The 27,930-nt window shown below is 37.4% G+C and overlaps 1 protein-coding gene across 1 annotated transcript in view; it reads left to right on the top strand.

The window, feature by feature from the left end:
• The first annotated feature begins 1,255 nt into the window (after window positions 1-1,255).
• mapk1 (mitogen-activated protein kinase 1) overlaps window positions 1,256-27,930 on the top strand; it is a 47,959-nt gene continuing 21,284 nt past the window's right edge. The window contains exon 1 of the mRNA XM_023285014.3: window positions 1,256-1,682. Coding sequence (XP_023140782.1) covers window positions 1,537-1,682 — 146 coding nt within the window. The 5' untranslated portion in view covers window positions 1,256-1,536. The remainder of the gene's footprint in view (window positions 1,683-27,930) is intronic.

Genomic DNA, 27,930 nt, shown 5'->3' with positions numbered 1-27,930 from the left:
ATTTATGAATAAATTAGTTGAGGTTAGGGAAGTGGAAGGGATAGGGATTATGGAATATTAATTTAAAAAATTATATTTATGAATAAATTGGTTGAGGTTATGGTGTGGTCCATGTCAAACATCCACATGAATGTCAGGACACAAAATTTCACAGCAGAGCATTGCATTATAACAAGATGATTGACGTCACTTCACCTGTCAGTAGTCACAATGTTGTGGCTGATCGACCTATCTATCTGTCTATCTAGCTATCAATCTAGCTAGCTGGGTATCAATCGTATGCCATGAATTAGGTGCGTCATTTTGGTGGGTAAATACTTATGAAATCATATGTTTTGCATTTAATAATTTTAATTAGTTCACATTACTTTGTAGAAATCTGTTGTCACTTGGACATGAAATAGTATTTTTGTAAATTACTGTCAAAAATGCCAAATTAAACTGACCATGGTTGATTTTAAAAGTGTGACTATTATTACACACTATCTATCTTATACCACCAATTAGCTACACTTATTTTGAATTAGATGAGTCTTTTTTTTGCATTCTATATTCTTAATTACTTGACTACTTTGTAGAAATCTGTTTTCTCTTTGACATGAAAGAGTCAAATCAAATTGACCATCTATCACTACCAACTGGCTACACCTATGTGGAATTAGATAAATACTTATGAAATCACTTGTTTTTCATTTAATAATTTTAGTTAGTTGACATTATAATGCGGAAATCTGTTGTCACTTGGACATTAAACAATCTTTTTTGGAAATTCTACTTTTCAGGCACTCTATCTATCTATCTATCTATCTATCTATCTATCTATCTATCTATCTATCTATCTATCTATCTATCTATCTGTCTATCTGTCTGTCTATCTATTTATTGTCACTGACAAAGAGTCTGGATTTGTTTGGTCAAAGATGCTAAATTACATTGACAATGATTTTAAAACATTATCTATCTATCTATCTATCTATCTATCTATCTATCTATCTATCTATCTATCTATCTATCTATCTATCTATCTATCTATCTATCTATCTATCTATCTAATTTAGATTTTTTTAGTTTATTTTTCTCTCTCAAATTCTAAAATAATAGTTTAAAATTTCTTCCATGTCACTGTTCAGCCACAAAAAGAGAGAGAAAGAGAGAGAGAGAGAGAGAGAGAGAGAGAGAGAGAGAGAGAGAGAGAGACGGAAAGAAAAAAGGAAAACACGGCATCACATGACCGCCTCCGTTATTTCCTGCAGCAGCAGCCTGTCCGTGGCTCTGCCTGCCTGCGACAGCACAGCAGCGGTGTGGTCGCTCCGAGCGCACGGTAACGGACAGAAAAACACTCCGCACGTACCGAAGGCCTCCGCACCGCCCCGAACCCTGTTGCAGCCACCGCTCCGACGGATATAAACACACACGCATATTTCTTTTCTAACTCAAGTCGCTATTTTTCTTTTTCAATTTTATAGCCTTGCTTTAAAAAAAAAAAAAAAAAAAAACACAAAAAGAGAAAAAAAGAAGAAAAAAATAGTCCTCGTAATGGCGACAGCTGCGGTGTCTGCCCCTGCTGGCTGCGGCCCCAGCCCCGGGCCGGGAACCGAGCTGGTCCGCGGGCAGGCCTTCGACGTCGGCCCCCGGTACAGCAACCTCTCCTACATCGGGGAGGGCGCCTACGGGATGGTGTGGTGAGTTTTAACCCCAGTTTCTCTTCACTGCCCGGCGTTTTACACCTTGTTTAGAGCTTTTGGGCTTTTTTTTTAGCCCGAGTTAAGCTAACTCCCATCTTTTCCGTTACAAACTAAAGTCATGTTTCAGCTAGCAAGCAACAGTGTCCATCCGATGGCAGTTAAATGGGGGAAAAAGCGTCCGTCAGCCGTGAAAATAGCTCAAATCACGGTTAGTACTCACTGTTATTCACCTGGAAGTCTATTTTGTGGAGCTGCTTTTAGCTGCTGTTAGTAATAAACAGGATTATACCTAAAATATCAGATTTTTAACATTCAAATATGTTACATGGAGCCATTAAAATGACCAAATCTGATCTGTTTTCAATAAAACCTTTACGACAAGGTTGTGTACAACCCTCCACTTCAAAATAAGTACTAATTTACAGCAATTTCATAAAATTTATACTGTCTTTTTTCATCTCCCCAAATATAATTTACCTTTAAATGTTATACCAGTTGGTTGTACTTAATCTCAGTCTATTTTGTGTAGCTTCTATTAGCTTCTATCAATGATGAGCAGGATTATGCCTCAAATATCAGATTTTTTTTAATTTAAATATGTTACATAGAGCCATAAAAATGACCAAATGTGATCTGTTTAAATGCTATGAGTGGTTGTACTTAATTTTTAAGTCGATTTTGTGAAGCTACCAGTAGATTCTATCTATCAATGATGAATATGATTATGCTCAAAATATCAGATTTTTTAAAATTTTATGTTACATAGAGCCATTAAAATGGCCATTTGTGAACAATTTTTAGTAATACCTTCTCAACATGGGAGTATAAAATCCTCGACAAAGATAGGCACTAATTCACAGCAATTTAATTAAATTCATACTGTCTTTTTTCATCTCCCATACTATCACTTACCTTTTAAATGCTTTTACATATTCTCAAAGTCTATTTTGTGTAGCTACTATTGGCTTCTATCAATGATGAGCAGGATTATGTTCAAAATATCAGATTTTTTTAAAAATTCAGATATGTCACATAGAGCCATTAACATGACCAAATCAGATAAATTTTTAGTAATAATTTAATGACAAGGGTGTGACCATTCCTCCACTTCAAATTTCCAGCAATTAAATCAACTTTATAGTGTATTTTGTCATCTCTAAAACTGTAGTTGCATATTGAATTCTAACCGTGCTGGATGTTTGTTTTCTTTACTCTAATCATTACCATAAAAATTTCATGTCTTCTCATTTGTGGTAGCTGTACAGTGTGTTTAGGTTTTGTTGTAATTTTACAATAATACGTCTGAAACATGCATCCTTGGCTGATTATACACAGTGTATAGGAAGGAATTTATAGTAAAAGGTACTCTGGAAGCAGTGCTTTTCTATCAGCAAAAACTCAATTCATGTTACAAACAATAACTAAGTCCTTGTCATGTTTTAGCCATCAAGTAAAAGTGTCCAATTAATGTTGGTTAAATGAGAGCAGCTTCTGTTGTCAGTGAAAGTACCACGAATCATAGTTAGAAGTCACTATACGTCACCACAAAAAATGACCAAATCTGATTGTTTTTCTGTAATACCCTTATGACATGGGTGTGTGCAGTCCTTCACCGTAACTTTACACCAATTTAATCAACTTTATAGTGTTTTTTCCATTTCCTTAACTGTAGCTCACCATTAAATGTGTAGGTTTTATCGTAAAGTTACACAACAGCATGCCATTGTTTTTCCTTCTCCATAAATTTTCATGTTTCCATTCACTGTAGCAGCAGAGTTTGGTAGTGATATTTGCATAATATGTCTATTAATGTATTGTGGGAGTATCTCGAGAGGTTTTTAAATGCGGTATATGAAGAAATTTATATGAAAGAGCCACTCTGGAAGCAATAATATTCTATCAGTGTTGTGGTACAGCATCATAACTCAAATTATGTCACAAAAAGCAACTAAATGCATGTCATGTGTTAGCTAGCAAGCGACCAAAAACGCCTCTGTTAGCAGGGAATACAGCATAAATCATAGCTAGAAGTCATTATACTTCACCTGAAAGAAGTTACTTTTAGCTTTTCTCAGTGTGAACAGGATTATACATCATTTTTATTCAGATATGTTTCATAGAAAATGAGCTAATTTTTCACAGCATGGGTGTGTGCAGTTCTCCACTTGAAATTGATAGTAATTTATTCATCTTTATTGTGTCTTTTTATCTCCCGAACTGCAGTTTACAGTTAATTGTGCAGGTTTTATCCTGATCTAACAGTGCTACATGTTAGTTTTTCTTCATTATATCATCGGTATAATATTTCCATGTCTTCTCATTCCTGGTAGCAGTACACTATGTTTAGGTTTTGTCAGTGACATTTGCATAATACGTCTGAAAATGTATTGTGGGAGTATCTCAAGGGGGTTTTCCTTGGCCTATTATGTGCAGTGTGTATAAAGGAATTTATGGAAAAGTAGCAATAATATTCTGTCAGTGTTGTAGTAGAGCATAAAAGGATCATAACTCAATTCTTGTGCTGTTTTATTTGTAGTATATGCATTTTTTAAATCCCTTTTCACTACATGTTTGTTATCCTTTTAGCATATACTCTTGACCTCAAATATAACAATGTTGGTTTCATTTGACTGTCCTCTTGCAAAAACACTAAGTTTTTTTGTTTCTTAAGCTGCTGGTAGTGTAGTTGACCCTAAATGTGCACACTGTACTGTATTACATAATACAGTATATTGTCCTTGTGTCAAACAGCAGCAGAGTAGTTCTTTTGCTTTCTGTGGTGAGAGGAGTTGGGTTTTTTGAGAACACACAGTCAGCCTGCAGTGTTGAGACACAGCAGGCAGTTTAGCATGTTTTTGTGTTCAAACTGGAAAACCCACTGAAACCACACAGTTGTTGCTTTTATCGTCCTCACCCCCAGCAAAAAAGTGACTCGTACATGCTGCATCTCAGGGCAAAGCAGACCAGATGAAGTACAGTTCACTGTTAAAGGGTGTTCAGCTGGAAAGAGTTGTATGTCGGACTACAACAAAACTTCAAGTGTTGAAAGCTGTGAAGGCACAGCTAGCTGCTAGCTGGGTTACATAACTGCAGTTCAAATAAGAAACTGTTTCTCAAATGTGATGAGATTAATGCTAAAGCAATTATTTTAGCATTATTAGATCCCATTTTGACATTTGAGTAATCATTTAAACCATTTAATTACCTATTAAAAATAATTATTTCCTGTCTTTAGATTCTCAAATAGTAGTCTGACCCTAGCCATATTTTAGTTTTTTTTTGGATGTTAGCCTGTGGAAATAGATGATATGAATATGAAATGTGTTACTGTGTGCTGCAATAATAGTATTTTATTTCCATTAATCTATTATATGAATGCGTTTATATCTTTTGCAACTGGGGATATGATTGGTGAAAATGAGCTATTTAGCTAACAGTGGCATTTTTACAATGATGTCTGTGTTTTACCCACTAAAACTGCACCAGTTAATCTCTTACTTGTCAACTATTGCAGTATTTATCAACAGCTATGATACTCAATCAGTTTTTAGTAATCTTTCAAGAAATAAAATCCAAATTCTCTTATTCCAGCAGCTTAAAATTGATTGTTTACAAAGCCCTTTGCTCCTTTATGAACTGAATATCTTTGGGTTTTGGACAAAACAAGACATTTGAGGACATCATTTTGGGCTTGATTGAAATTTTTCATAATTATCTAACATTTTAAAGACCAAACCACTAATTGATTAATTCATCAGCAATGGAAATATCTATGAGCTGTGTCAGTGCTACCCAACGTAAGCAGACAAATTAGCAAACTAGAGCTGAAGCTACTGATCAAAGCTGCCCAACTTTTATTTGTTCCATCATTATGGATATTTGCTTCTTTTTAAGCTTGGTGTTCATACTGTTTGTCTACCATCCAAAGAAACATTTGAAGATGTTGTGGAAAATTGTTTTGGACACTTTTCACCAATTTCTGACATTTTATAGACCAAACAACTAATTGATTGATTTTCAACAATGGAAATACAATGAGTTATGTCACTGCTCCCCAACATAAGCAGACAAATTAGCAAACTAGAGCTGAAACTACTAATCAAAGCTGCCCAACTTTTATTTGTTCCATCATCATGGTTCTCTTCTTCAGAGTTTACACTGTGTGTCTGCCCCTCCAAGAAGCATTTGAAGATGTTGTGGGAAATTGTTATGGGCACTTTTCACCAATTTGTGACATTTTTTCAAGAGCCTATATGAGATATTAATCAATAATGGAAATGAGTGTTAGTTACACGATTATGAAGGAACATTTGTGCCAAGTCCTGTTTGTTTTCCCCTTGGTTACCACTGCTTAGTTTGGTTTTACCGCATGTTTGATCAAAATTACTCTGCACTGAGCCCTCCTTGGGAAAATAGTCCAGACTGGCCACCCATGAAGCTCGATTTTAGCGGACACCTCAGGAATGAACACAGCTGTTTAAGTTTTAACTAAACATGCTAACATAAGCAGAATTAGACCGAGTGTCCTCTAACACCACCTGAAAACAACACGCTGAGCATGTTGTTCTCTTAGCCAGCAGTTAAAGTCGACGCATTAGAAGTGGTTTCTCTTGGGAGTTTTTGCTTCTAGATGTGGGTCTCTTTTCTGTGGCCTTCCTGCACTTCACCTTTTAGAGATCACCTGCCAGTCAAGCTGCGTGGGCGACGCTGTGACGCTGTTTTTCTTGAACTTTCCCTGAGTTGAGTTTCAGTTTCTGTCAGCTTCAGGTTATCTCTTCGCTCTGCCTAATCACCAGTGTTCCTGCCAGCTTTGTTTTCTCCTTCTGATGCTGCTTCCAGTAACGCAACTGTTTTCTTAAAACCACAGATAAAGCTAATATTTCACTTTTTGCTCCAAGATGAGATGATTTTTTTTTTTGGCTTTTCATCTCAGTGTTGGCAAAATGATGGTTAGTTGGTGCAGCCTGGAGCCAGTAGCAGTAGCATTGAAGATTAGATCAGTTAGATTGGAATACTACTCATTTTAAGGTTTTTTTTTTTTTTTTTTTACACAAAGCATGTTGTGACCAGTTCAGCTCTGGAATGTTTTAATCCATTTGTGGGATGCATCAGGTCACTACAAAAACATGAGGCAATGTGTTTTTAAATATGTGTCTTAGAAAACAGTGATTAGGTTTGAATCTTTAGTTAAGAAATAGTTTATTTGAAGACATCAAAAAATACAGCAAGGGGTACAGAAGGCAGTGCTACATGTAAAGACTTTCATTATCAGTTAATCAGAGTATTTTCTTAATTAGTTTAATAGGTGTTTGGTCTATAAATTGTCATAACGTGGTGAGAAATGTAGATTGTTTTCATAACCCAACATGACTTTGTCCCCAACATAAAGATATTCAATCATAGAGGCATAAAGAAACCAAAAAATATACACATTTAGGAAGCTGGAATCTGAGAAATTAGGCAATTTTCTCCAAAAAAATGTATCCATTTATGGTATGTAAAATTTAGAAAATGATTTTAATAAATGGTTTAGTTGTCTTGTTTTGTCCACAACACAAAGATGTTGTGATTACTGTCATAGGGGAGAAAAGAAAACAGAAAATACTCATATTTAAGGAGCTGGAATCAGAATTTAGGCAGTTTTTTTCCTCAAAAAACTGCTCAAATCTATTATCAAAGTAGCAGACAATTAATTGATTTATCACACATCCATTATGCTTGACTACAGAGACGGGAGTTGCATTTGTTTTGACTCGGAGTGATGCCAAAACCTTTAAGCTGGCAAATTGACAGGCTATAAACCTGCATCTCTCTTCTTTTACAAGCTTACATAGTGTGTTTTAGTGTATCATTTGAAAGAGAAATGATTTATTTTCTTTGAGATTCAGATTGTTTTAAAGCAGTTCTTCTCATCTTCAGTGTCATCTTATATCATCAGTAAAAACTGTAAAACAGTCCAGTGGGTTTTTTTTTTTTTTTGAGTTTTGCTGAGATCTTGTTGGTGTGAAAGCTCAGCTGTTGTGCTGTTTCTGTATTTTTATCGTGCTCCAAGGCAGTTGGAGTGAGTGATGTGTCAGCCCCGGCCTCCTTGCACTCGTCTTGCTGCGTTCTTTTCGAGACCTGTGGTTTTTCAGTCAGTTGGTCATGTGGCTTTGATGTGCAGCAGCCAGAGAAAGTGGTGCAGAGTGTACTTCACAGGCATCCCTCGGTTTTGCATCAGAAATACTTTAAAAAAAAAAAAAAAACCCTCGGTAAGTTGTTCTTTGTGAGGCTGCGCTGCTATATATACCAGTGTTGCCGTATTGTGAACTGCTTCCCTTGGGCTGCATTCAGCAAAGCACTGTGAGTCAGGAAAAGCTGGCTGCTCTCTCATATTTTGTTATATACATTTTCTCCATGAGCACATGTTTCACACATAGAGGGTTTTTAGCAAAATAAGTAAAGGTCACAAATGCATAGTAAGACAAAGTGATATGAAAGTGATAAAATATATAGATATAGTAGAATTATGTTTCTGTGGAGATGCGCATACACATCTCTATAGATCTGCATGTTATGTTAGAAAGTAATTTTTTTTGGTCATAGAACTTGTAAATGTATCCTGTGCATAAAAGTAAATGTTCATTAGCTGATTTATTTTCCAATTAAGAGACTGGAAACGTAATGACATAAAAATGTAATAATGCTCATGATTTTGGCTCCCTACAACAAAATGAACACAACTGACTGCGATATTCACACTGATAATGCTTCACTCATAGAAAACAACCCATTTTACCTGGAGTAAATCTGTCATAAGAACACTATATTTCACTCTTTTCAAAGTCATTATTGGTTGTATAGTTATCTGAGTTGCTGTTCTGTGTTAACTGAATGGAGACTAGAGGCTTCTCTGCACACAGCTGGTTAGCCTGCATGAGAGGTGTTTATGCAACATAATTTCTTGTAGTGTCTATCGATTAGCAGATATTCAGCAAATGAAGTGACTTGGGTACCATTTTATTTTTATTTTGCTCCTACTGGATGCACTGAATTCACTTTAGGATTATTTTGCTGCATAAATTTGTGCATTGCCAGGAATGTAGCAGAACAGGAAATTAAAAAACAGTGCTTTGTTTTTCTAAATATGAAAATGTAATAAGAAAATAATAATCATAGATAATCCTCAATATTGATTCGAATGTTAATATTAATTTAAATATCAACATTTGTTTATCTGCCAGCTGTCCATAGGTTCCAAAATTTTGCAGGATCCAAAGAGATGTTGTGGATATACGCTACTAAAGACACTTAACGTAAAATATTTACACCCGTGCTAGCTGAAATTGCTTTGCAAGAGGACACAAACAGCTTTATCAAACTAACAAATTCCGATTAAAGCTGTAAGCCGAGATGCTGGATATGGTTGCCATGGCAGCAGCTGTGTGTGCAGTCCCAAAGTATTTGTATAACTTGCTTGATGACACAAAGCATTATGCAGGAACAGTGAGTCAAAGATGCAAAACTTGGTGGCTGCAGACGTACAATCTTGGGTTTCATTGCTGAAAAAATGTGGTTAATATGGAGATTTATGCCTTGCAGAGACTCAGGATGGGCCGCACTTTGTTCGGAACTGGAGCTATATTATCAGCGTTATTTGATCGCAGTAATATTCAGCTCTGATGTGTTCTGACGCTGTTTTGTCTGAGCAGTCTTTCCAAAAGTGATCCAACAGCAATCACGTTTTAACGAGGTAATTATCACAAGTGTAGCTTTCCTTTGCGGCCATCCACAACAGTTTATTTTGTCACTAGCTACAAAGAGTGTATTTATGGAACCACAGTCCCGCCGTGCTTTCTGGTTAGCCGCTGATCAACAAGCTTTCGGTTTTGAGTGTAATTTCTCATAAAGTCTGCCTTTTATTTGTCTTTCTGAAAAGCTGAAACATGATATGGTGTCCTCTGTGTTGATGCTGGGTATGCTTTTTTGCAAAATTTGGAGGATGCATCTGTGTCATTTTCTGAGTAGGCCTATTTTTGTTTTCAACAGCCTCTTGTCGAGGGTAAGGCTGCTCATGTCAGGGCTTTCCAGTGGCTGACGCTCCACAGATTGGCGTTGCACCGAGCCTCTTAACTGAAGCCTGAGTTCGTGCACGCTTACACAATCACAAGATACTGTATCACCCCGTGTGATGATATTCAGAAGCTGCCGTGGCATACTCTGCCTTTTCAGCCCGCCCACGTGAACAGTTAGATGATGGGGGAATGCTGCTGAAGTGCCTCGTGTTTATAAAAAAAGTTTTACATCTAAAAAGATGGCTGGTGGTTGGTCAGATTCCTGCTTTTTGTCCATGTCAGATTGGGAGAAATGAAACAGAAGGGAAGTGATCTCAATGCCTCCATCTGGAAACATTTTTTTTTGTTGTTTTTCGTAGATTTTTATTGGCTGGTCTGGTAGTGGGAGAGAAACCGGATCTGTGCAGCCAATTCTGATATAACTTACACAGGTATATAGCACCAGTCCAACACCAGTGGTGTCTTTTTGCCATATTGAACATCTGTATACTGTACTGTAGGGCCGATACAGATTGTTGTTTTTGCGCCGTAAAATAATGCATAAATTATGAAGTTGATATTTCTGCTTCCTCTCAAAAATCACCAACGTTAGCAGTCAGCAGTAGTTCCCTAAAGTCATGACAATAATTTCCTTGTAGATGCTCATAAATGTGAGCTTTGCCACTGAAAATGCACTGGAGTAATGGCTGCAGAAGCTGACGGCACGGAAATAGGAGCTATGGAGCTTCATCGTATTGCTTAAGTGACATGGAAATGGTTCGGTTTTGCAAAATCTAACCTTGACCAAACCCACCATTCTGTGTAAACTCTGAACTGGAAGCAGCAGTAAAATAAGAGCCATGTACATCTCACGCTCCACCACTGAAATATTAACAGCCTCACTGTCCAGTGTCATTCAAATGAAAACACAGGTGGAAGGAAACGACAGAATTGTTGGCATTTTATATCAGGAAACACTGCTTTTTTGTCATTGATTTTTGTGTTAAAGGATTCTAGTTTTGATAGAGAAGCTTTTCTTTTCTCAGTCTTTAACAAATGCCTCAATTACTGGAGGAATATTTAGAGTTATATTAAAAATTTTGAATTGGCTTTGTCCTTAGATTATGTGGACACAAAAATACATATGTTGAAACTGTGAATCATCTAGTAGACTTGACAAAATTAACTATCACAAATTGGTGCGGCACCTACAACACAGTGTAAACACAGGAAATGTGAGACTGATAAAGCAGGTGTTTAGCATGTGGACCAGTCACTTCATAGCTAATACCCAGTCTGCATTATAAGATCAGTAATGGCGTACATTACGTCTGGCTTTGGTTCATGCTCAGATTCCTCAGGACATCATTTTAAGGCTGTGATTAAGGTAGAATTTTTTCCCAATTTATGGACAAACAGTTAAAAACTCAAAGATTATCCGAAAACTAACTAATATAAAACGAGGAAAAGCAGTGAATTCACACCAGAGAAGTCATAATAGAGAAGGTACAGCACTTGTCCAATCAATTAATCCGCCAGTTGTTTGAGCCCTTTTTTTTCTTTTTTATAATATCCTGAAAACCTCATAAGTTATGTAACCTCTGTTGTAGAATGTAGTAAAAGCACCCTCTGGCAGTAAAGACATATAGAATCCCGATAATGCAAACTTTATTAAATTACGCGTTTTATTATCTAAAGCAACAACAAGTTGTGTAGAATACAGTGTATATATTTGCAATAAATGACCATTTTACTGAAGAAATTCACTTTGGATCCAGGTTTTGTCTGGTAAACATTTCACCCTCAACCCCAAATTAAATTAGTCTCCCTTCCACGTCTCCCTCCTGGTGATTGCGACTCCTTCTAATCTCGATCTCGAGTCCTTGACCTGCCCGATTCTTCGCCGTTGCTGACGCTCTGCTTCATTCTGCCATGAGCCGTCCTCTTGAAATGCCACCGTGGCGCCCATCTCCATGGCAACCCCTCTGCCTCTGACATCAGTACCACCACTCCACAGCCAATGGGAAGAGGGAGGGAGAGAATGAGAGCCTTGACACTCTGAAATCCTGTTGTGCAATTCAGAAGGAGATGTAATTTGTGTAATTTGGGCGGTCGCGCCTGCCAAGACGAGCACGACGACTTCTGGCTCAGCAGGCACGTAAAACATTAACGCACACTGCCGCTTTGTTGTGCCGATGCTGCGATCTCTGCTCATCGTCAGGCTCTGACAGATGCATTTTGCTGCTGCGCTGCTGCTGTTGCGCATTGGCCTTTCACTTGTTGCATATTTCTCAGGGAGACTGATTTAAAATGAGCACAAACCCTTCTGCCGAAGTTGCGTGATGACGGTTGTGTTTTGCAGAAGTGGTCTGACAGCTTTGATCGTATCGCTCCTTCTGATTTTTTTTTTGTGTTTTTTTTTAATGCAGAGGTTGTGGTCGCCTTAAATTCAGCAGGCATGACTGATATTAAGAGTACCTGCCATTTGACTCATCTTTTCCTGCTGATGTTGTGTCATATTTTTCTTGTTTTGTGTTGTTTTCATGCAGCAGTGATAAGAGAGGCCACTTGCACCGTAAAACCCCCGTCTTGGAATTACCTCGGGCGTTAATCATCCTTTGAGCTCAATAATATAAGTTTCAAATCACCAGTGTGGTTTAAGAAATACCGTCAGCAAGCAGGCAAGATTTTCCTGCAAGATTGTAAGGTTTAGACAAACCGTTATGGCCGCAAACTATTGTTTTTTTGTACAAATGAATCTGCCATTTATCTTATTAATTCAATTTTTAAGACATGAAATTAAATAAAAAAGCCAAAACAGACATCTTCCAGTCTCATGTTTTGTCCTCACAACTGCCTGATTCCCAGAAATATTTATTTTTATAATAATATATGTTAAAAAAAACAGAAAACTGAAAGCAGCAAATCGTGACATCTGAGAAGCCAGTCAGAATATTTGCAGTTTCTGCTTGATTTAACAGCTGTCATGTAGCACCGCAACAAATGATTCATTTCGATTTTCAGATTATTTTCACTGTGAAAAACACCCTTTTAAAAACCCAAGGTGACATCTTCAAATGTCTTTTTTTTCTTTATCAAGCGGCCTTTAAACCAGAGACTATTCAGTTTATCATCAAAGCAGCAAATCCTCATGATTTAGGTGTATTTTTCATGATTTAAACAAAGACATGGTTCATTTTCTGTTCTTTTACTATTGTTAAATTGGCTCATTGTTCTATCTGTGCATAGGGGAAACTAAAACTTGAATCTTTAGTGTTATAAAAGAATGCATTTGGAGGAGATGTGGCAATATTTGATGTGGATATGGTGCCGAATGTTTGCTTCGGTCAGGCTGAACCCCGGTTAATGGAGAAGGAATACAGTTTTCATTTGCACACTACTTTGTTTTATGTTAATCGTATGAAATATTTGTCCTTTTAGCTCTTGTATTAATTGGTTATCCTGATTCAGGGACACAAGAGAGTGCTTCATTTAATTGACAGAGTTTTTTATCTATGCAAAATAACAGCATCTGGGTCGGGCTGAATGCGGGGACTCGGCCGGCGGTGGAATCTGTGACCTTGCTGATAACGAGCTCAAGCGGAGATACCGAAGTTCAAGTGTTCGGTTTGCACCTGAGAGCTGGAAGTTATACAGCGGTTACATATGGGAGCTGCGGTGTGCTTATAGGCAGAGGAATACAAAAAAAAAAGAGCTTTTTTAGTTGGAGGGCTGCTGTACTTTACATTACAGCGTTTACAGTGTTTGTGCCTGTGTGGGCTACAGTGCCTCAGTCAGCAGACCTGTTCTTACCTTAGAGGCTCACACTAAAAGAAAGCAGAACTCTCTGATGTAACAGACATATACAGTAGTGAAAAATAACTCTCTAGCATTTACTTTAGTGCAAGTTTGAGGCGCTGTGCTTGAGAGTTTCCACTTTCTATTGTGTTTTCTACACCGCAACATTTATCTGACAGCTTCAGTTACTTTGCAGATGAAGATTTTACACAATAGATAATAAAACAGGCTCTTAAAACACAAAACATAGTTAAACATTTAACCAGTGGTTTCTTACACAAAGCAGCATGTAGTCTGGTTTACATTTCAGATGTCTGAGTGCTGTTAACAGCTCCACCACACATTTTTTTCTCCCTCTAAGCTACTTACAGAAAAGTGCAAAAACTGAAAACAGATTTGTGTATCAGCACTTTGTTTTTCTTTCTTTCTTCTCTCAACCATCCGGCAAGCCCTTTGTTTATTTACAGCAACAGTAAAATGCTGCTGACACACTGATGCTTCACTGTTAATTATCTAATCATGCCATATATTATAATATAACAGACAGAGGGACCAAACATTTTGCTGCTATTTCAACTTACGTAGGATTGTTTATGCCAGACAGAAGTATTTTTCCATTACCGTCTTGTTGCTTTTATGTAAGTTGAGGATCTGCATGCTTGTTCTGCTACTGTCAGAATGCATTTCAGTGGACAGCCAAGTTTAGTTTACTTTTGAGGTAAATGACCTACCTAGATTTAATCAGATGTCACGCTAGCGGCCATGATAAGAGACTCGTATCTAAAATGTAAGTCAGGAGCACATCTGCGTTTAGCCTGATAGTGCTTTTGGTGCAGTTTTCTATTAAGCCTGTTGCGTAATCCAGTTGCTGTCTGAAGAAATTAGAATAATGAAATGGCTTCTGTCATGTTGACGATGGGACGTACAGTAGCTGTTTATTTAAAAAGCCTGCCAAGGTAAATAGACTTCATAGAGTGCACATCCGTCAGGCAGTGTAGGAATGACAAACAGAAATTTTGATAAGCAATTAGCTGTGACACAGGAGTGAATAGTTTGTCCCTACTGTACTTGGCTTCTGCGTAGCTGCTATCGATTAACCATTTTTGACTTTTCAACGCAAAAACAACAAACATTTGATGGTTTCAGCTTTGCAGAATGTGAGTTTTTTTGTTACATTTTTGTTGGTCATACATGATAATAACCTGAATAGCTTTGCATTTTGGACTGTTGAATGATTAAAGTAGATCAGTCTGGGTTCATCTTGCCGTTTTGCACACAGAAGGATTATTCAAATACTGGAAAAAAATGAACAGCAGATTAACAGATAACCATTACTTGCAGCTGTAGTGTAAATACTAGTATGTGTGTATTACTCCACAGGAAATCTTGTAGCCAAAGTGGTTAGTCCACCTCGCTCTTTTCACGTTTGTAGGTCTCGATCAGTTACGCAACAGATGACGGCCTAAACACTCATTAAATATTTGGCATTTGCGGTGTGAAATGGCACCTCTGCTCTTTCTTTCCCCCCCAAAGGTTAATGATTTATCTCATAAAAGTGCATTAATATTTTTACAATGCCAGTAGAGGTGGTGTTTATTACAGGTGTGGCAAGAATACACTCCAGCAGGTGCTAATGTAAGCCTGGACCCTGACCTGTGACAAAATACTATATGCACCACAGCGAAGAGCCAAATCAATAAGTGAAAACCTCAACATGTGCAATGTTCAAGGAGGGGAGATGTTCTTCCTTAAAGTCACTTCCTCAAAGATTCTGCAGATTCTGTTGCAAAGAGGCCTGTGCTAAGCATTTTTCATCGCTATTTGTAATTATTAACTTAATCTTTAGTGAAATTAACTAGGTTATATATATAGTTATATGTACAGTAAATGTTCAGCAAACTAAAAATAAACTGCAAAAGCCAAAATTTACCTAGTAAAGTCAGTCTGCCTGGTGTTAATATTGCCTGTTTTTCACGCATAAAATCAAAATTTCTACGGCACAAAAGTCCCATGTTTGATTTTACTCCATATTAGTTTGCTGTGGCGAGCTTAAGCTTGTCGAGGCATGCATTTTGCAGAAGTCAGGGAAACATGCCAGGGCTCCAGTCCATCACAGAGCTGGTTAATCACGTAGAGCTGATTTGATCATCCAGCCATGCAGAAAACAATCTCTTGCAAACACAAACAGCTTGCAGCCGCCTCGCGATACACTAGTTATTGCAGTTAGTATACATAAAAACAGGATGTGTGTTTTTGAAAATCCAAAAAGTGGTTGAAGCTAAATCTGGGATAGTTCCTAAACCTTAACTGACCAAAAGTGCAAATCATTATTGGTTTATTTTGGGTTACGTGTGTGAAACAAACAGAAGTAAGGAGGCCATATTGTGTGAACTGTTGTAGGAGATAGTGAAGCCTGAAACTTCTCGGAGACTGCAAATGATGCGTGTAAGCTCTCAGAAACAGATCACACTTGACTGATGTTGAAATATAATGTTGAACGGATTCTGAAATGAATAACAGAACACAGGTTCACACTAATTCAAAGTGTAATATGTGTTTGAAACAAGAAATCAGTTCAGATTATTTAAATCAGTAGGTGTGGTGTTATATAAATGCGTCCAGGAAGCAATATAATCATGTAAGTAGATTATTGATTGGGAAGTGTGAGGAAGAAATAATGGAAATGTAAGTTAAAGTTTATACAATTGAGTGTAAATTTGAAATTACAGAGTTTTGGTAGCAACTTTTAAATGATTAGTTTTGTTGTCAGTTAATCATTTGGTCAATAAACTGTTTCTCAGAGGCCAGTGACATCTTCAGATATTTTTGTTTTGTCTTACCTGACAGTGCTAAACTCGTTTAATTAATGATGATTTTAAAAATCATAAATGCACTAAATCCTCTAGTGTAAGTGTTGGAACTAGTTTGTGCACTTTTACCTTATAATAATCAGTCAAATAATCAAGTGTTATAGTTTATTGGCTCATTTATTTGGTTTAAAACCTCAGAGAACACATTGAAGGACAGCTCTCATTGTCAGTAGTGGTATATACAATAAATACAGACACATTTAAAATTAAATAGCAATACAGGAAGGAATACATATTGGATAAACACTAAGTTTAACAAAGCTGCGATGTGTTGTATTTATCGAAATTGTTGCATATTAACTGACCTACTGAGTATCAGGCGAGGTGATTTTAATTTTTAAAATTACAAAACACAAAAAAATACATAAAACTCCCTATGTAATCATCTGCAACATACTAAATATTCTAATTTTTATTGATTTTTACCTGTAATTTGGTACTATCAAAAGGATGTAGAGCTGCAACAATTCGAGTAATCAATAAGTTGTCCACTAGTAAGTTAATCGCCAGCTATTTTGATAATTGATTAAACTGGTTTGAGTATCCTTTTTAGGAAAAAGGTCCAGTTAATCTGATTCCAGCTTCTTAAATGTGAATATTTTCTGGTTTCTTTCCTCCTTTAATGACAGTAAACTGAATATATTTGGACAAAATATAGGCTAATATAGTTGTGGACAAAAAAAGACCTTTGATGGCATCATCTTGGTCATTGAGATCACTGATCATTTATCACCATTCTGTAGGCCAAAAAACTAATTGCTTAATTGAGAAACTAATCGACAGATTAATAGGCAGTGGAAATAATAATTAGTTGCAGCCCTATTAGGACGTCATGACATGTCATATATTTGATGTGAAAATAAAGATTTCAATGTGTGACACTGAACAGCCAGCCCTCATGTCAACACCATCCCCAGAAAGTCATTAAAACACACTGAATAATCAGTGACTGACAGCCCACTGTGACTTGCTGTCACTTTAGATTAGTGAATGTAGATCAGTGCTGTAAGTAGCGGACAGCCTCTAATCCTACAGTTCCACTTCTGAATGTAGCCTCACTGCTGCACATTTGGCCTGTGAGCGTTACTCGAAGTCGGCCTCTTTCTCTGCCTTCAAGTCCTTCGCCTCTCTTCGACGTCCGACTAGTTCCTGTTCTCACGTTCGTATCTGCACTCTCGCTGCCCTTAAACACAGCAAGCTTTTCCCCTTCTTCCTTCAACCCTACCCCTCCAGCATCGTCATGGTTACAGCCCTATTGCATAACCCAGCGGCTGCAGAGAAAAGCCTTGTATTCCCGTCGCCATGGGAACGGAGCCCTCCTCCTTTCTTTAACCCCCCTCCACCCTCCTCAAAGTGCTCCTTCCTGAGCATCTGAGCATGCTCAGAAAACACACTACAGAAGAGGAAACGGGAAAGGCATCTCAGAAAGAATTCACTTGAAAATGCACCGTGCAGCTCTTATAATCACCACTGTCTTTAAGATAAGCAGAGCAGTTCTGTTGGGGGGAAATCTGTGACACTTAAAGAAATGTAAACACACATATAAATATATAAGTTGGATTTCTTATTAGGGATTGACCAACAGGCTTCTCCTAATACCGGTTACTCATAATCAAATCACAGATATACAGTGGATTTCAAATTTTAACAGTTCATCATAGCAAGAAGCCTGTTGTTCATGCTTAGACTTCTTCAGTAAAATAGGATTACTATTACTGAATATGTACGTACATGCATTAAGTGTTATATAATAGCATGTGGTGGCAATGAGCCTGTCATTCATAACTACGCTACTTCATTAATAAGGATTTCTCTTGCTGAATGTGTGCAATAGAAATACGAACAATGTCGTCAGAGTGTGACATCATTTAATTTATTTTATTTCTAATCAACCAATAAAAATAACGGTAATGATGATCAGAAAAATGTTGAATATCTGCCAAGATTTTAGGCCAGGTCGATAATTGGTCGATCCTGAGTTTTTGTAGGTAAATTTACTCAGTTACTATGAGATTTTAGGGCAATGACTGTCAGCCACTTTTGTGTCTAAGTGTTTCTTTTCATCTATTGTGCACTGTCAGTTTCTCCAAACAATTTTAAAGCATGTCTTCATGCTTCTTGAGCTGCAACTGGTTATTAATTTCATGCCACAGTGTCCAAAGTGGACATTAAGAAATAGCTTTTTTTGTCCAACAAAAATTCCAAAAACCTAAATATTGAGTTTTGTTTATTGTAAGACAAACAAAATATTTATTTTTGAAACGGTGGACCGAGTAAATTTGGTCAGTGTCATCAAAATTCTTGATTCTTGATTTCTCTTGATTGACTGAATGACTAACTGTTTAGGGCTGCACAGTGGCGTAGTGGTTAGCACTTTCGCCTTGCAGCGAGAAGGTCCCTGGTTCGCGTCCCGGCTTTCCCGGGATCTTTCTGCATGGAGTTTGCATGTTCTCCCTGTGCATGCGTGGGTTCTCTCCGGGTACTCCGGCTTCCTCCCACAGTCCAAAAATATGCTGAGGTTAATTGATCATTCTAAATTGCCCGTAGGTGTGAATGTGAGAGTGATTGTTTGTCTATATATGTAGCCCTGCGACAGACTGGCGACCTGTCTAGGGTGTCCCCTGCCTTCGCCCGAGTCAGCTGGGATAGGCTCCAGCCCCGCCCGTGACCCTAATGAGGATTAAGCGGTGTATAGATAATGGATGGATGGATGGACTAACTGTTTAGGCTCAGCAACATATTTAATCCAGCGTCTGTTTTGATCAAGTTACAGATTAAAAGGAGACCCTATAGACTTTAATGTTAAGGGAAGGGAAGTAATAGTCATCTGTGTGAGACAGGCGTCAACATCAGCTGGTTGGTGATACCAGTAAAAATAAAAACCATATACCAGCGTGAACATCCATGCATAGTAAAGGATATGAGCCTGAGTTACCTTATTTGACAGGAATCTACACAATTTCCTGTTATTTCTGACTATTTGTTTGACAAAAATGTTGATAGTGCTTGAGCAAATAAAACACCTGTTATCTAATCTTAAACGTATAGCAATTTTCATTCTCAATTCTTGTCAATTTGACGCTGGCTGAAACCAAAAGTTCCTCTACGCGGAAAATAACCCCACATGTGAACTTGTAAGTCTAAGTTCAAAAAGTCTTAAATGTCTTGAGAGCAGCATTCACAGAAAGTCCATTGATAAGACGTTGTCTCGGTACACAGACGCCACACACTCGGTGTACTTTGTACTTCCTCAAAATGTTCCTTCTGCTGCATGTCTGGACAAACTGACAAGGAACTGAAGGGCTTGCCTCAGCAAACATGGTGAAATGTAGTGTGGACAAAGACTTCCCTCGCCAGTGTGTGTGCACTAAACGATGTCCTCTTGTAAAGTTTGTCTAATGAAGTGTGTTGTTGATGTGAATAGGGCTGTAGTTATCCATTATCCTGTGTTTGTTTTTTCTTTTGAACAATTATAGAATTATTAATTTATTCTTTAAAGCATTAGAAAACATACATAACTGTCAAAGTTTCCCCAAGTACCCAGCATTATGTCTTCAGATTGTGTACAGCACAATAGCAGCTCACATTAGGGGAGCTGGAACTAAAATCAGTTGACATTTTTGGTTGATTAAAAACAATTTAACAACTTTTTTAATGTTATTATTATTACTCTGCCAAGGAACGGTGAGTTATGTGACATTCGGCGAACATTTGTCCATCTGTCTGTCTGTCTGTTAGCAACTTTACACAAAAACGGACTAACGGATTTGGATGAAATTTTCAGAGAAGGTCAGAAATGACACAATGACCGAGTGATTAGATTTTGGCAGTGCTGTGGCTTATAGGCTGGATTCACAGATTTGTTAATGATTTCTGTAGCTTTGTGAGATAGCGGCACGCCGTCACTGTAACTATGACAACAAGTGAACACTACATCAGCTGCCTGCTGACGATCACATGATTTTGATCCTACTACAAATCCACCACTGCAGACTTACCAGGACTTATCCATCGGAAATCATTCAAGGACCAATTGATTAAATTGTGGGAGTGTTTCCAAGTCCCATCAATTCCTGCCGCCAGCTACATATTTAGGTCACGTGATTCAGTATCCATAAATAACGTGTACATGCATAACATGCGCCTGTGCTCAATGCAAGGTCATGTTGTTTGTGGGTACATCTATATTACATGGCCAAATTCTATGGTGCCGTGATTTCTGACACAAATTTTTTTCAAGATTTCATCCGTTGGAAATGCTACAATGACTGAGCAGCCTTGGCGGAGTACTACGCTCTCTAAGTGCTTTTCTTGTCTGTTAATACTGCAGATATTTTCTCAATTCGTTATTTATTTTTTTCAGCATAAATGTCACAAAATAGGTAGAGATGCCCAGAACCAAAGGTAATATTATTGCCTCTGTTTGTCTTTGGATAAACTGTTAAAAACCAATAAATGCTTAAATTACTCTGGGTCCACTCAGGAGTGTGTCATGTATACAAAACACAACCTGGCTATGCTTGATGCCAGGGAACGATGCAACGTTAAGGTGATGAATGGGTCGGTAAACGCTATAAAATGCATAATATACAGCCAGCAGGTGTAATTTGAAAGTGTCATTTTCCCATGTGACATCATTATCTTGTCAACAATTAATAACGCAATAAACCTGGATTGCTCCGACAGATACGCGCTTCGTTTGCCATCTGCCAATGTTTTCCCCTCCATGTAACCCTTTAAACCTGAAGCAATCTCTGGGTGTTTTTTTTTTTTGTTTGTTTGTTTTGGAGGGGGGTTTGCCCCTGTCACATTTTTACCCACTGTGGCCTCATTTTTCACTCCAATGTTAAGTTCTGCACCTCTGTGGAAACATTACAAGAGAACTCAAAAGTGTAGTTTGTGCTGCCTAACTGAGTTGTAACACCATAAACGAGAAGAAGTTCCATTCTTTCACACATTCTTTCAGGTGCCTTCAGGTGTTGCGATTATTGGAGATAAAAAGTGGACTTTAGATATAATAGAGGATTTACTATCTACATTTTAAATTTGTTTGTTGTGTATAAATAGTCCCTGAATCTTTGTCGCGTGGATGATGGTTGAAGCAATGGCTTAGCAGTTGTATGCATTAGTGCAGACTTTTGTCTTCTTTGACAAATATTGTTTACCGAATTTCACACAAGACCTGGAGAATAAATCTCTTTTTAAGCCTCGATTTGTTTACATTTTTCCGACTGAATTACATGTTGACCATCAGAAAGTTGAAAATGTGGAGTTTCTGTCGGGTTTTACACTCTGGCTCTGATAAATGGTAATTTATCAGAGATAATTGGTGATTATTTGTGTTTTTTTAAATTCATTTAATGTTAATATGGCTTTCAATCCCTGTGACGAGTTCAGAAGGGTAAGAGATTTCCTTCTCACTTGTGGCTGCAGGGAAATTAGGGGACTCGCTGATATGAAGCAGATATTTTAAGAGCTGAAGCCCCCCAGTAAAGGCGCTTTTCCACTAGCACCTACTCGGCTCGACTCGGCTCAGTTTAGTCATTTCCCATTACAATTGAGTACCACCTCATCAGGGGTGGAGTCGTCATAGCACAGCGGCCTGGAAGTCCCTTAACGTCATTTGTATGCGACACAAATGCAGCACAACAATAGAAGACATCGAGGTGATGGTATACCTGCTGCTCGGCCTATGGCTTTTTGTCAGATTCAACAATTTTGCCAAGTTCCGTGAAGAGCAATGCGCACCGTCGCTGTTGCCATTTTTTATTTATTTTTTTTTTTAAATGTCGGGTTTGGTTTTCCTGAAGGAGTCGCTCTCTGTTTCGTCACTCCCTGTCCAATCAGTGCCCTGCACTCTGTAGATGTCACATTATCGGCTCGATTCAGCTCTCTTGGAACTAAAATAGTACCTGGTACCAGGTACTATGTCCTAATGGAAAACCTCAGTGCTAGTAGAAAAGCACCATTAGTCACTGAACAATTAGTATATTATGAAAATAGTTAATTTTCTGTCAGTCGACTGTCTCTCCAGTGCTAGCTATTGAGCAGATTGGCGTCGTTTCTTAACGATATTTTGTGAGTGAGTTTACACCAAGCGTGAGAACATTTTGCTGTGTCAATAAATTGGTGGAGGCTGTACCATTGACTGTTTTAAAAGAAAAAAAAAACCAAAACGATCTGTAGATGCAGTTTCTGTGCCAAACCAACTGTGGCCTGGATCGGATTTTAGCTTTGATGAATACGTCTTATAGCTCCCTGCTTCTCTGTACACGAGGGTATCTGCTGCTGTAGAACAGTTACATGGAGAACTATTTACTTTCCTCCCACACACACTTACACACACACACACACACTCACACGCACACACACTCACTCACTCACACACACACACACACACACACACACACACACACACACACACTCACACACTCACTCACTCACTCACTCACTCACTCACTCACTCACTCACTCACTCACTCACTCACTCACTCACTCACTCACACACACACACACACACACACACACACACATACACACACTCTCCTCTCACACAAGTGGAAAGGAAGGTCACTCATATTTCCCTCACAGAAGGCTGGCACACTTGTGTTTACATTTCAGTCCCTACACCCCCATCACTATAGCAACTCATTTTCTTATTTTGTCCTCCTCTGTGGGTGTTTTTTCAGTAATTTCGGTTGTTTATAATGTGCGGAAATTTTTTTTTAAAAAAACACGTTTGGCTAGATGTAAATGATTGAAGCTCGAAGAACCTAAATAGTTTTCTCTCGGGTCGGTCGTGCCGAAGTACAGCTGTTGTGTTGTGCAATTTTGGTTCTGTGACAGCACCAAATGGCAGCAAGTTGTGACAGTTTGGGATCAGATGAGCTGGCAGCAGTGATTTGCATTTCTTGGCGGTACTGGGTCAGTTTGGTTTGGATGTGTCAGTTCCTGTGCACTGAAGATGTCTGGGCATTTTGCATACCAAACACCAGACTGTAGGCGGGCTGCAGTTCTGTCATTTAAAGCCTCAAATGCGATTTAATATTCCAGAACCCGATAATTTAATCTATGCTAGCATGATATGATTGAATTTATAAACCCAAGTTCCTCCCACATATCTTTTTATTTACATTTAAATCAGGGGTGTCAAACATGAGGCCCACGGGCCAAAAACAGCCCTCCAGAGGGTCCAATCCGGCCCTCAAAGTGTAAAAATTCCTGAGAAGACATTAACTGCAGATTGTAAATTAGTAAAACTATAAATTTAAAATAATTTCTAGGCCATGACAAATTTTTTCAATCATAAAGTAAAATACTACGACTGCTCATTGTTCTTTTGTCATTTTGTGTCTCGCTTTTGTAGTATTTTATCATGTTTTTGTCATTTTGTGTCTCATTTTTGTAATATTTTCTCTTGTTTTTGTTGCTTTTTTCTTTTTCAGTTTGATTTTTGTCGTTTGTCTCATGTTTTTTCCATTTTATGTCTCGTTTTTGTCGTTTTGTCTCGTTTTTTGCAATATTTCGCCATGTTTTTGCTATTTTGTTTCTCATTTTTGTCGTTTTGTGTCTCATTTTTGTCATTTTGTGTCTCGTTTTTGTAATATTTCGTCTTGTTTTTGTTTTTTTTGTCTGTCTTTTTTCGTTTGTCTGAAGTTTTTGTTGTTTTGATTCTCGTTTTTGCTGTTTTGTGTTTCCTTTTTGTCTTGCTTGTGTTTTTTGTTGTTTTTTGCCATTTTGTGTTTTGCTTTATTTGTTGGTTTGTGTGCTGTTTTTGTTGTTTGTTGGGTTTTTTGTCTCGCTTGTGTCGATTGACTATTTATTGTCGTTTTGTTTCTTTGTCATTTTTTGTCTTGTTCACTTTTTTGTTGCTTTGTAGGTTTTTAATGAATTTTTTTCTCTTTTTTGTTTTTTGTCATTTTATTTCTCAATTATGCCTTTTGTGCTTTATTTTTGTAATATTTTGTCTTGTTTTTGTTGTTTTTTTTCTTTTCTTAGCTGTCTCATGTTTTTCTCATTTGTTTCTTTTTTTTGTCTCGTTTGTGTCACTTGTGTGATTTTTTTGTCGTTTTTTGATTTTTTTTTTGGCTTTTTTGTTTTGTTTTGTGTAGTTTGTCTCATTTTTTGTCATTTTGTTTCTCTATTATGCTCTGATTTTACTGCTCCGGCCCACTTGAGATCAAATTGGGCTGAATGTGGCCCCTGAACTAAAATGAGTTTGACACCCCTGATTTAAATACAACACCACGATGAAGGGTTTAGTAGATAAGATTCGGCACGCAAGACTTTTGTGTGAGAATTCAAAATATTTCAAGCCGAGTGAGCAAGAATAAGGTGAATAGGGGAGAAAAAAAGACAGATATTCACCAGTGGACATGTCTGTACCTGGGATGGTGTGGAGTGGGCGTCTCATCATAAGCCGGGCCAAGATTTTAGAGTGGAATCGAACAATTAGTCTGCTGTGTGTGGGCGCACTCAGACAATCAGACACTTCCACTCAGACTCTCCTTTTATTTGTATTGGGTGACACAGTGGAGCAGTGGTTAGCCATGTCGCCTCACGCCAAGAGGGTTTGAACCAGCTGGTTTCTGTTTGCATCTTCTTTCTGTATCTATGTGGTTTTTTCCAGCTGCTTTAGTGTCCAAAAGCAGGCCAGGCAGGTTTATTGGTGATTCTAAATTAGCTTTAGCTGCGCGCGGTGGTACGTCGCTTCGTGTTAACCCTGCGATGAACTGGCGATCTGTCCAGAGTGGAACCATTTCTCGTCCACTGTCACCCCCCTAGGTGTCAAACATGCGGCCCGCGGGCCAAAACCGACCCTCCAGAGGGTCCAATCCAGCCCGTGGGACGACTTTGCAAAGTGTAAAAATTACAGAGAAGACCCCAACTGCAATTTGTAAAACTGTAAATTTAAAATAATTTCTAGACCATGACAAGTCGTTTCCTTCATAAAGTAAAATACTAGATTATTCATTGTTTTGTCATTTTGTGTCTCATTTTTGTAAAATTTTGTCGTTTTTGCTGTTTTTTGTCTGATTTTTGTCGTTTGTATCATGTTTTTGTCATTTTGTTTCTTGTTTTTGTTGTTTTGTGTTTCCTTTTTGTCTCGCTTGTGTTTTTTGTCCTATCTTTGTCATTTTATGTTTTTCTTTATTCATTATTTTATGCATTGTTTTTACCTTTTTGTTGTTTTGTTTCTCACTTTTGTCATTTTTGGTCTTGTTTGTGCCATTTGTGTGATTTTTTTTTGTCTCGTTTTTGTCGTTTGTCCATTTTTTGTCAAATTTTTTGTGTCTTTTGTTTTGTTTCATATCGTTTGTCTCATTTTTTCTCTTTTTTGTCTCATTTTTGTCATTTTATGTCTCATTTTTGTAAAATTTTGTCATTTTTGCTGTTTGTCTGACTTTTGTCGTTTGTCTCATGTTTTTGTCATTTTGTTTCTCGCTTTTGTCGTTTTGTGTTTCCTTTTTGTCTCGCTTGTGTTTTTTGTCTTTGTCATTTTGTGTTTTGCTTTATTCATTGTTTTATGTATCGTTTTTGTGATTTTGTGGGGGTTTTTTTGTCTTGCTGGTGTTGTTCGTCTACTTTTTTTTGTCTCGATTTGTCATTTTTGGTCTTGTGTCATTTGTGTTATTTTTTTGTCTTGTTTTTGTCGTTTGTCCATTTTTTTGTGTAATTTTTTGTCTCTTTTTTGTTTTTTTAGTGTCGTCTGTCGCATTTTTTGTCATTTTGTGTCTCGTTTTTGTCATTTTGCGTCTGATTTTTGTAATGTTTTGTCTTGTTTTTTTGTCTGACTTTGGTCATTTTGATCATAAAATAAAATACTATATCATTCAGTTCCAGATACCTGTGACTAGATGTTTTGTTCCTTTGTAGAAACGTTGTGATCTGGAAGTTGTAATGTGCAAATATAAACTGAGGCATAAGATTGTTGAAATTGAATTTATTTTTCTTAAGAAATTTTAAGTTGTTCATGACGTTTTGTAAAAAGATAATTCCTTAAATGTGAACATTTTCAAAACGTACTTTTTTACACTTAAACAAAGGAAAAATTTGTATTTGTTGTTATTTATTGTTTGTTATGCTCTGATTTTACTGATCACTTGACATCAAATTGGATTGAATGTGGCCCCTGAACTAGAATGACTTTGACACCCCTGGTCTACAGCATAAATCAGGTATAGCTGATGGATTGATGGTTGGGTTTTCTATTAAAAACAGCCCAATTGAACACATCCAGCTTTCAAAACACACACCTGAAGCTGCCATCTGCTTAAAAAAAAAAAAAAAAAATGCTGTTTCTGCACAGTTATACAACAGAACACAATTAAAAGCATGCAAAGTAGGCAAAAATACAACGCTCTCCAAGGGGAGCCGCGATCCACGAGCATGTTGTGACTTGTTGGTGCAAATTAGTAAATGGTTCCTGGAAGGAAAAAAAAAAGCCCGCAGGCAAAAATGCTGATTTGCACTGCACATTTCTCCTCTTTGTCTTTTGTAAGCCAAAGGGCATGCTGGTGCTTCATTACTTTTTACATCGTCGGTGTTCAAGTGTCGCTTCAGGTACTTTTCACAAGGTCGGAGGTTCAATTCCCAGTTGGACCCTTGAGCAAGTCGCCATTGCTGACCGAACAAGTTGGAATATGTGAAAAATGGATTTCACCACGCTGGTACAACAAGGGCGATAAAACAATAGTGATATGTAGCTACCTGCAGTAGAATTCGTCTGCAGTAAAAACAAAACTGTTCAGTGGAATGTTTGATGGTTTCACATGAATGCTTCGGATTCAAACCACCATGAAAGTACATAATAGAAACACAAAGTACAGTTGTATTAACAAATCCAAGCATGCTCCCTCCCTGGCACATACCACTCCTTAATTATTTTTGTAAAGGTTTAAATATATTTTTGTCTGAGTGTGTTTTTACCTCAGTACATCGGCTTATGTCGGTAAATTCAAAATAATGTGGTTAAATTCATTGTAAACCTTTTTAAAAATCAGAATTAGTTTGGCCATTTATGCAAGCATGTGCAAGGAATTTGACTTTGGAATTTTATTTGCTGTCAAAATATGAACATACTATAAAACATGTACATCTAAACAAGAGCAGTAGGTTACAGAAGGAAAATGAGTGTTTAAATACTATGTACATCTCTAGATATGTTTAACCCTCCTGTTGTCTTCATTTACGGTCACCAAAAAATATTGTTTCCTTGTCTGAAAAAAATGTTTTAAAATTCAGCAAAAAAGTTCCCCAAATTTGAGAAAATTTGCAAAACCTTCAGGAAGAAAATTCCAGTGATTCCTTAAAAGTTTTATTTTATAAAAATCCCCCAAATTTGGCAAGAAAATTCTTGTAAATATTTACAAAAAATTAGTAAAAATCTTCCAAAAAAATCCTGAAATCCTAAAAAATTTTGCTGGATTTTGTTTTTTTTTTTTGTGAATGTTCTTTCGAAACATTTTTAACATTTTTTTTTCCACCAAAAAATGTTTAAAAATTTCCCAAAAATGTTGAAAATGTGGACATCAGAAGTTTCAC

The sequence above is a fragment of the Amphiprion ocellaris genome, chromosome 6 (assembly GCF_022539595.1).
Source record: "Amphiprion ocellaris isolate individual 3 ecotype Okinawa chromosome 6, ASM2253959v1, whole genome shotgun sequence".
In the NCBI taxonomy this organism is placed as follows: Eukaryota; Metazoa; Chordata; class Actinopteri; family Pomacentridae; genus Amphiprion; species Amphiprion ocellaris.
This window is presented reverse-complemented; position numbering and strand designations above follow the sequence as displayed.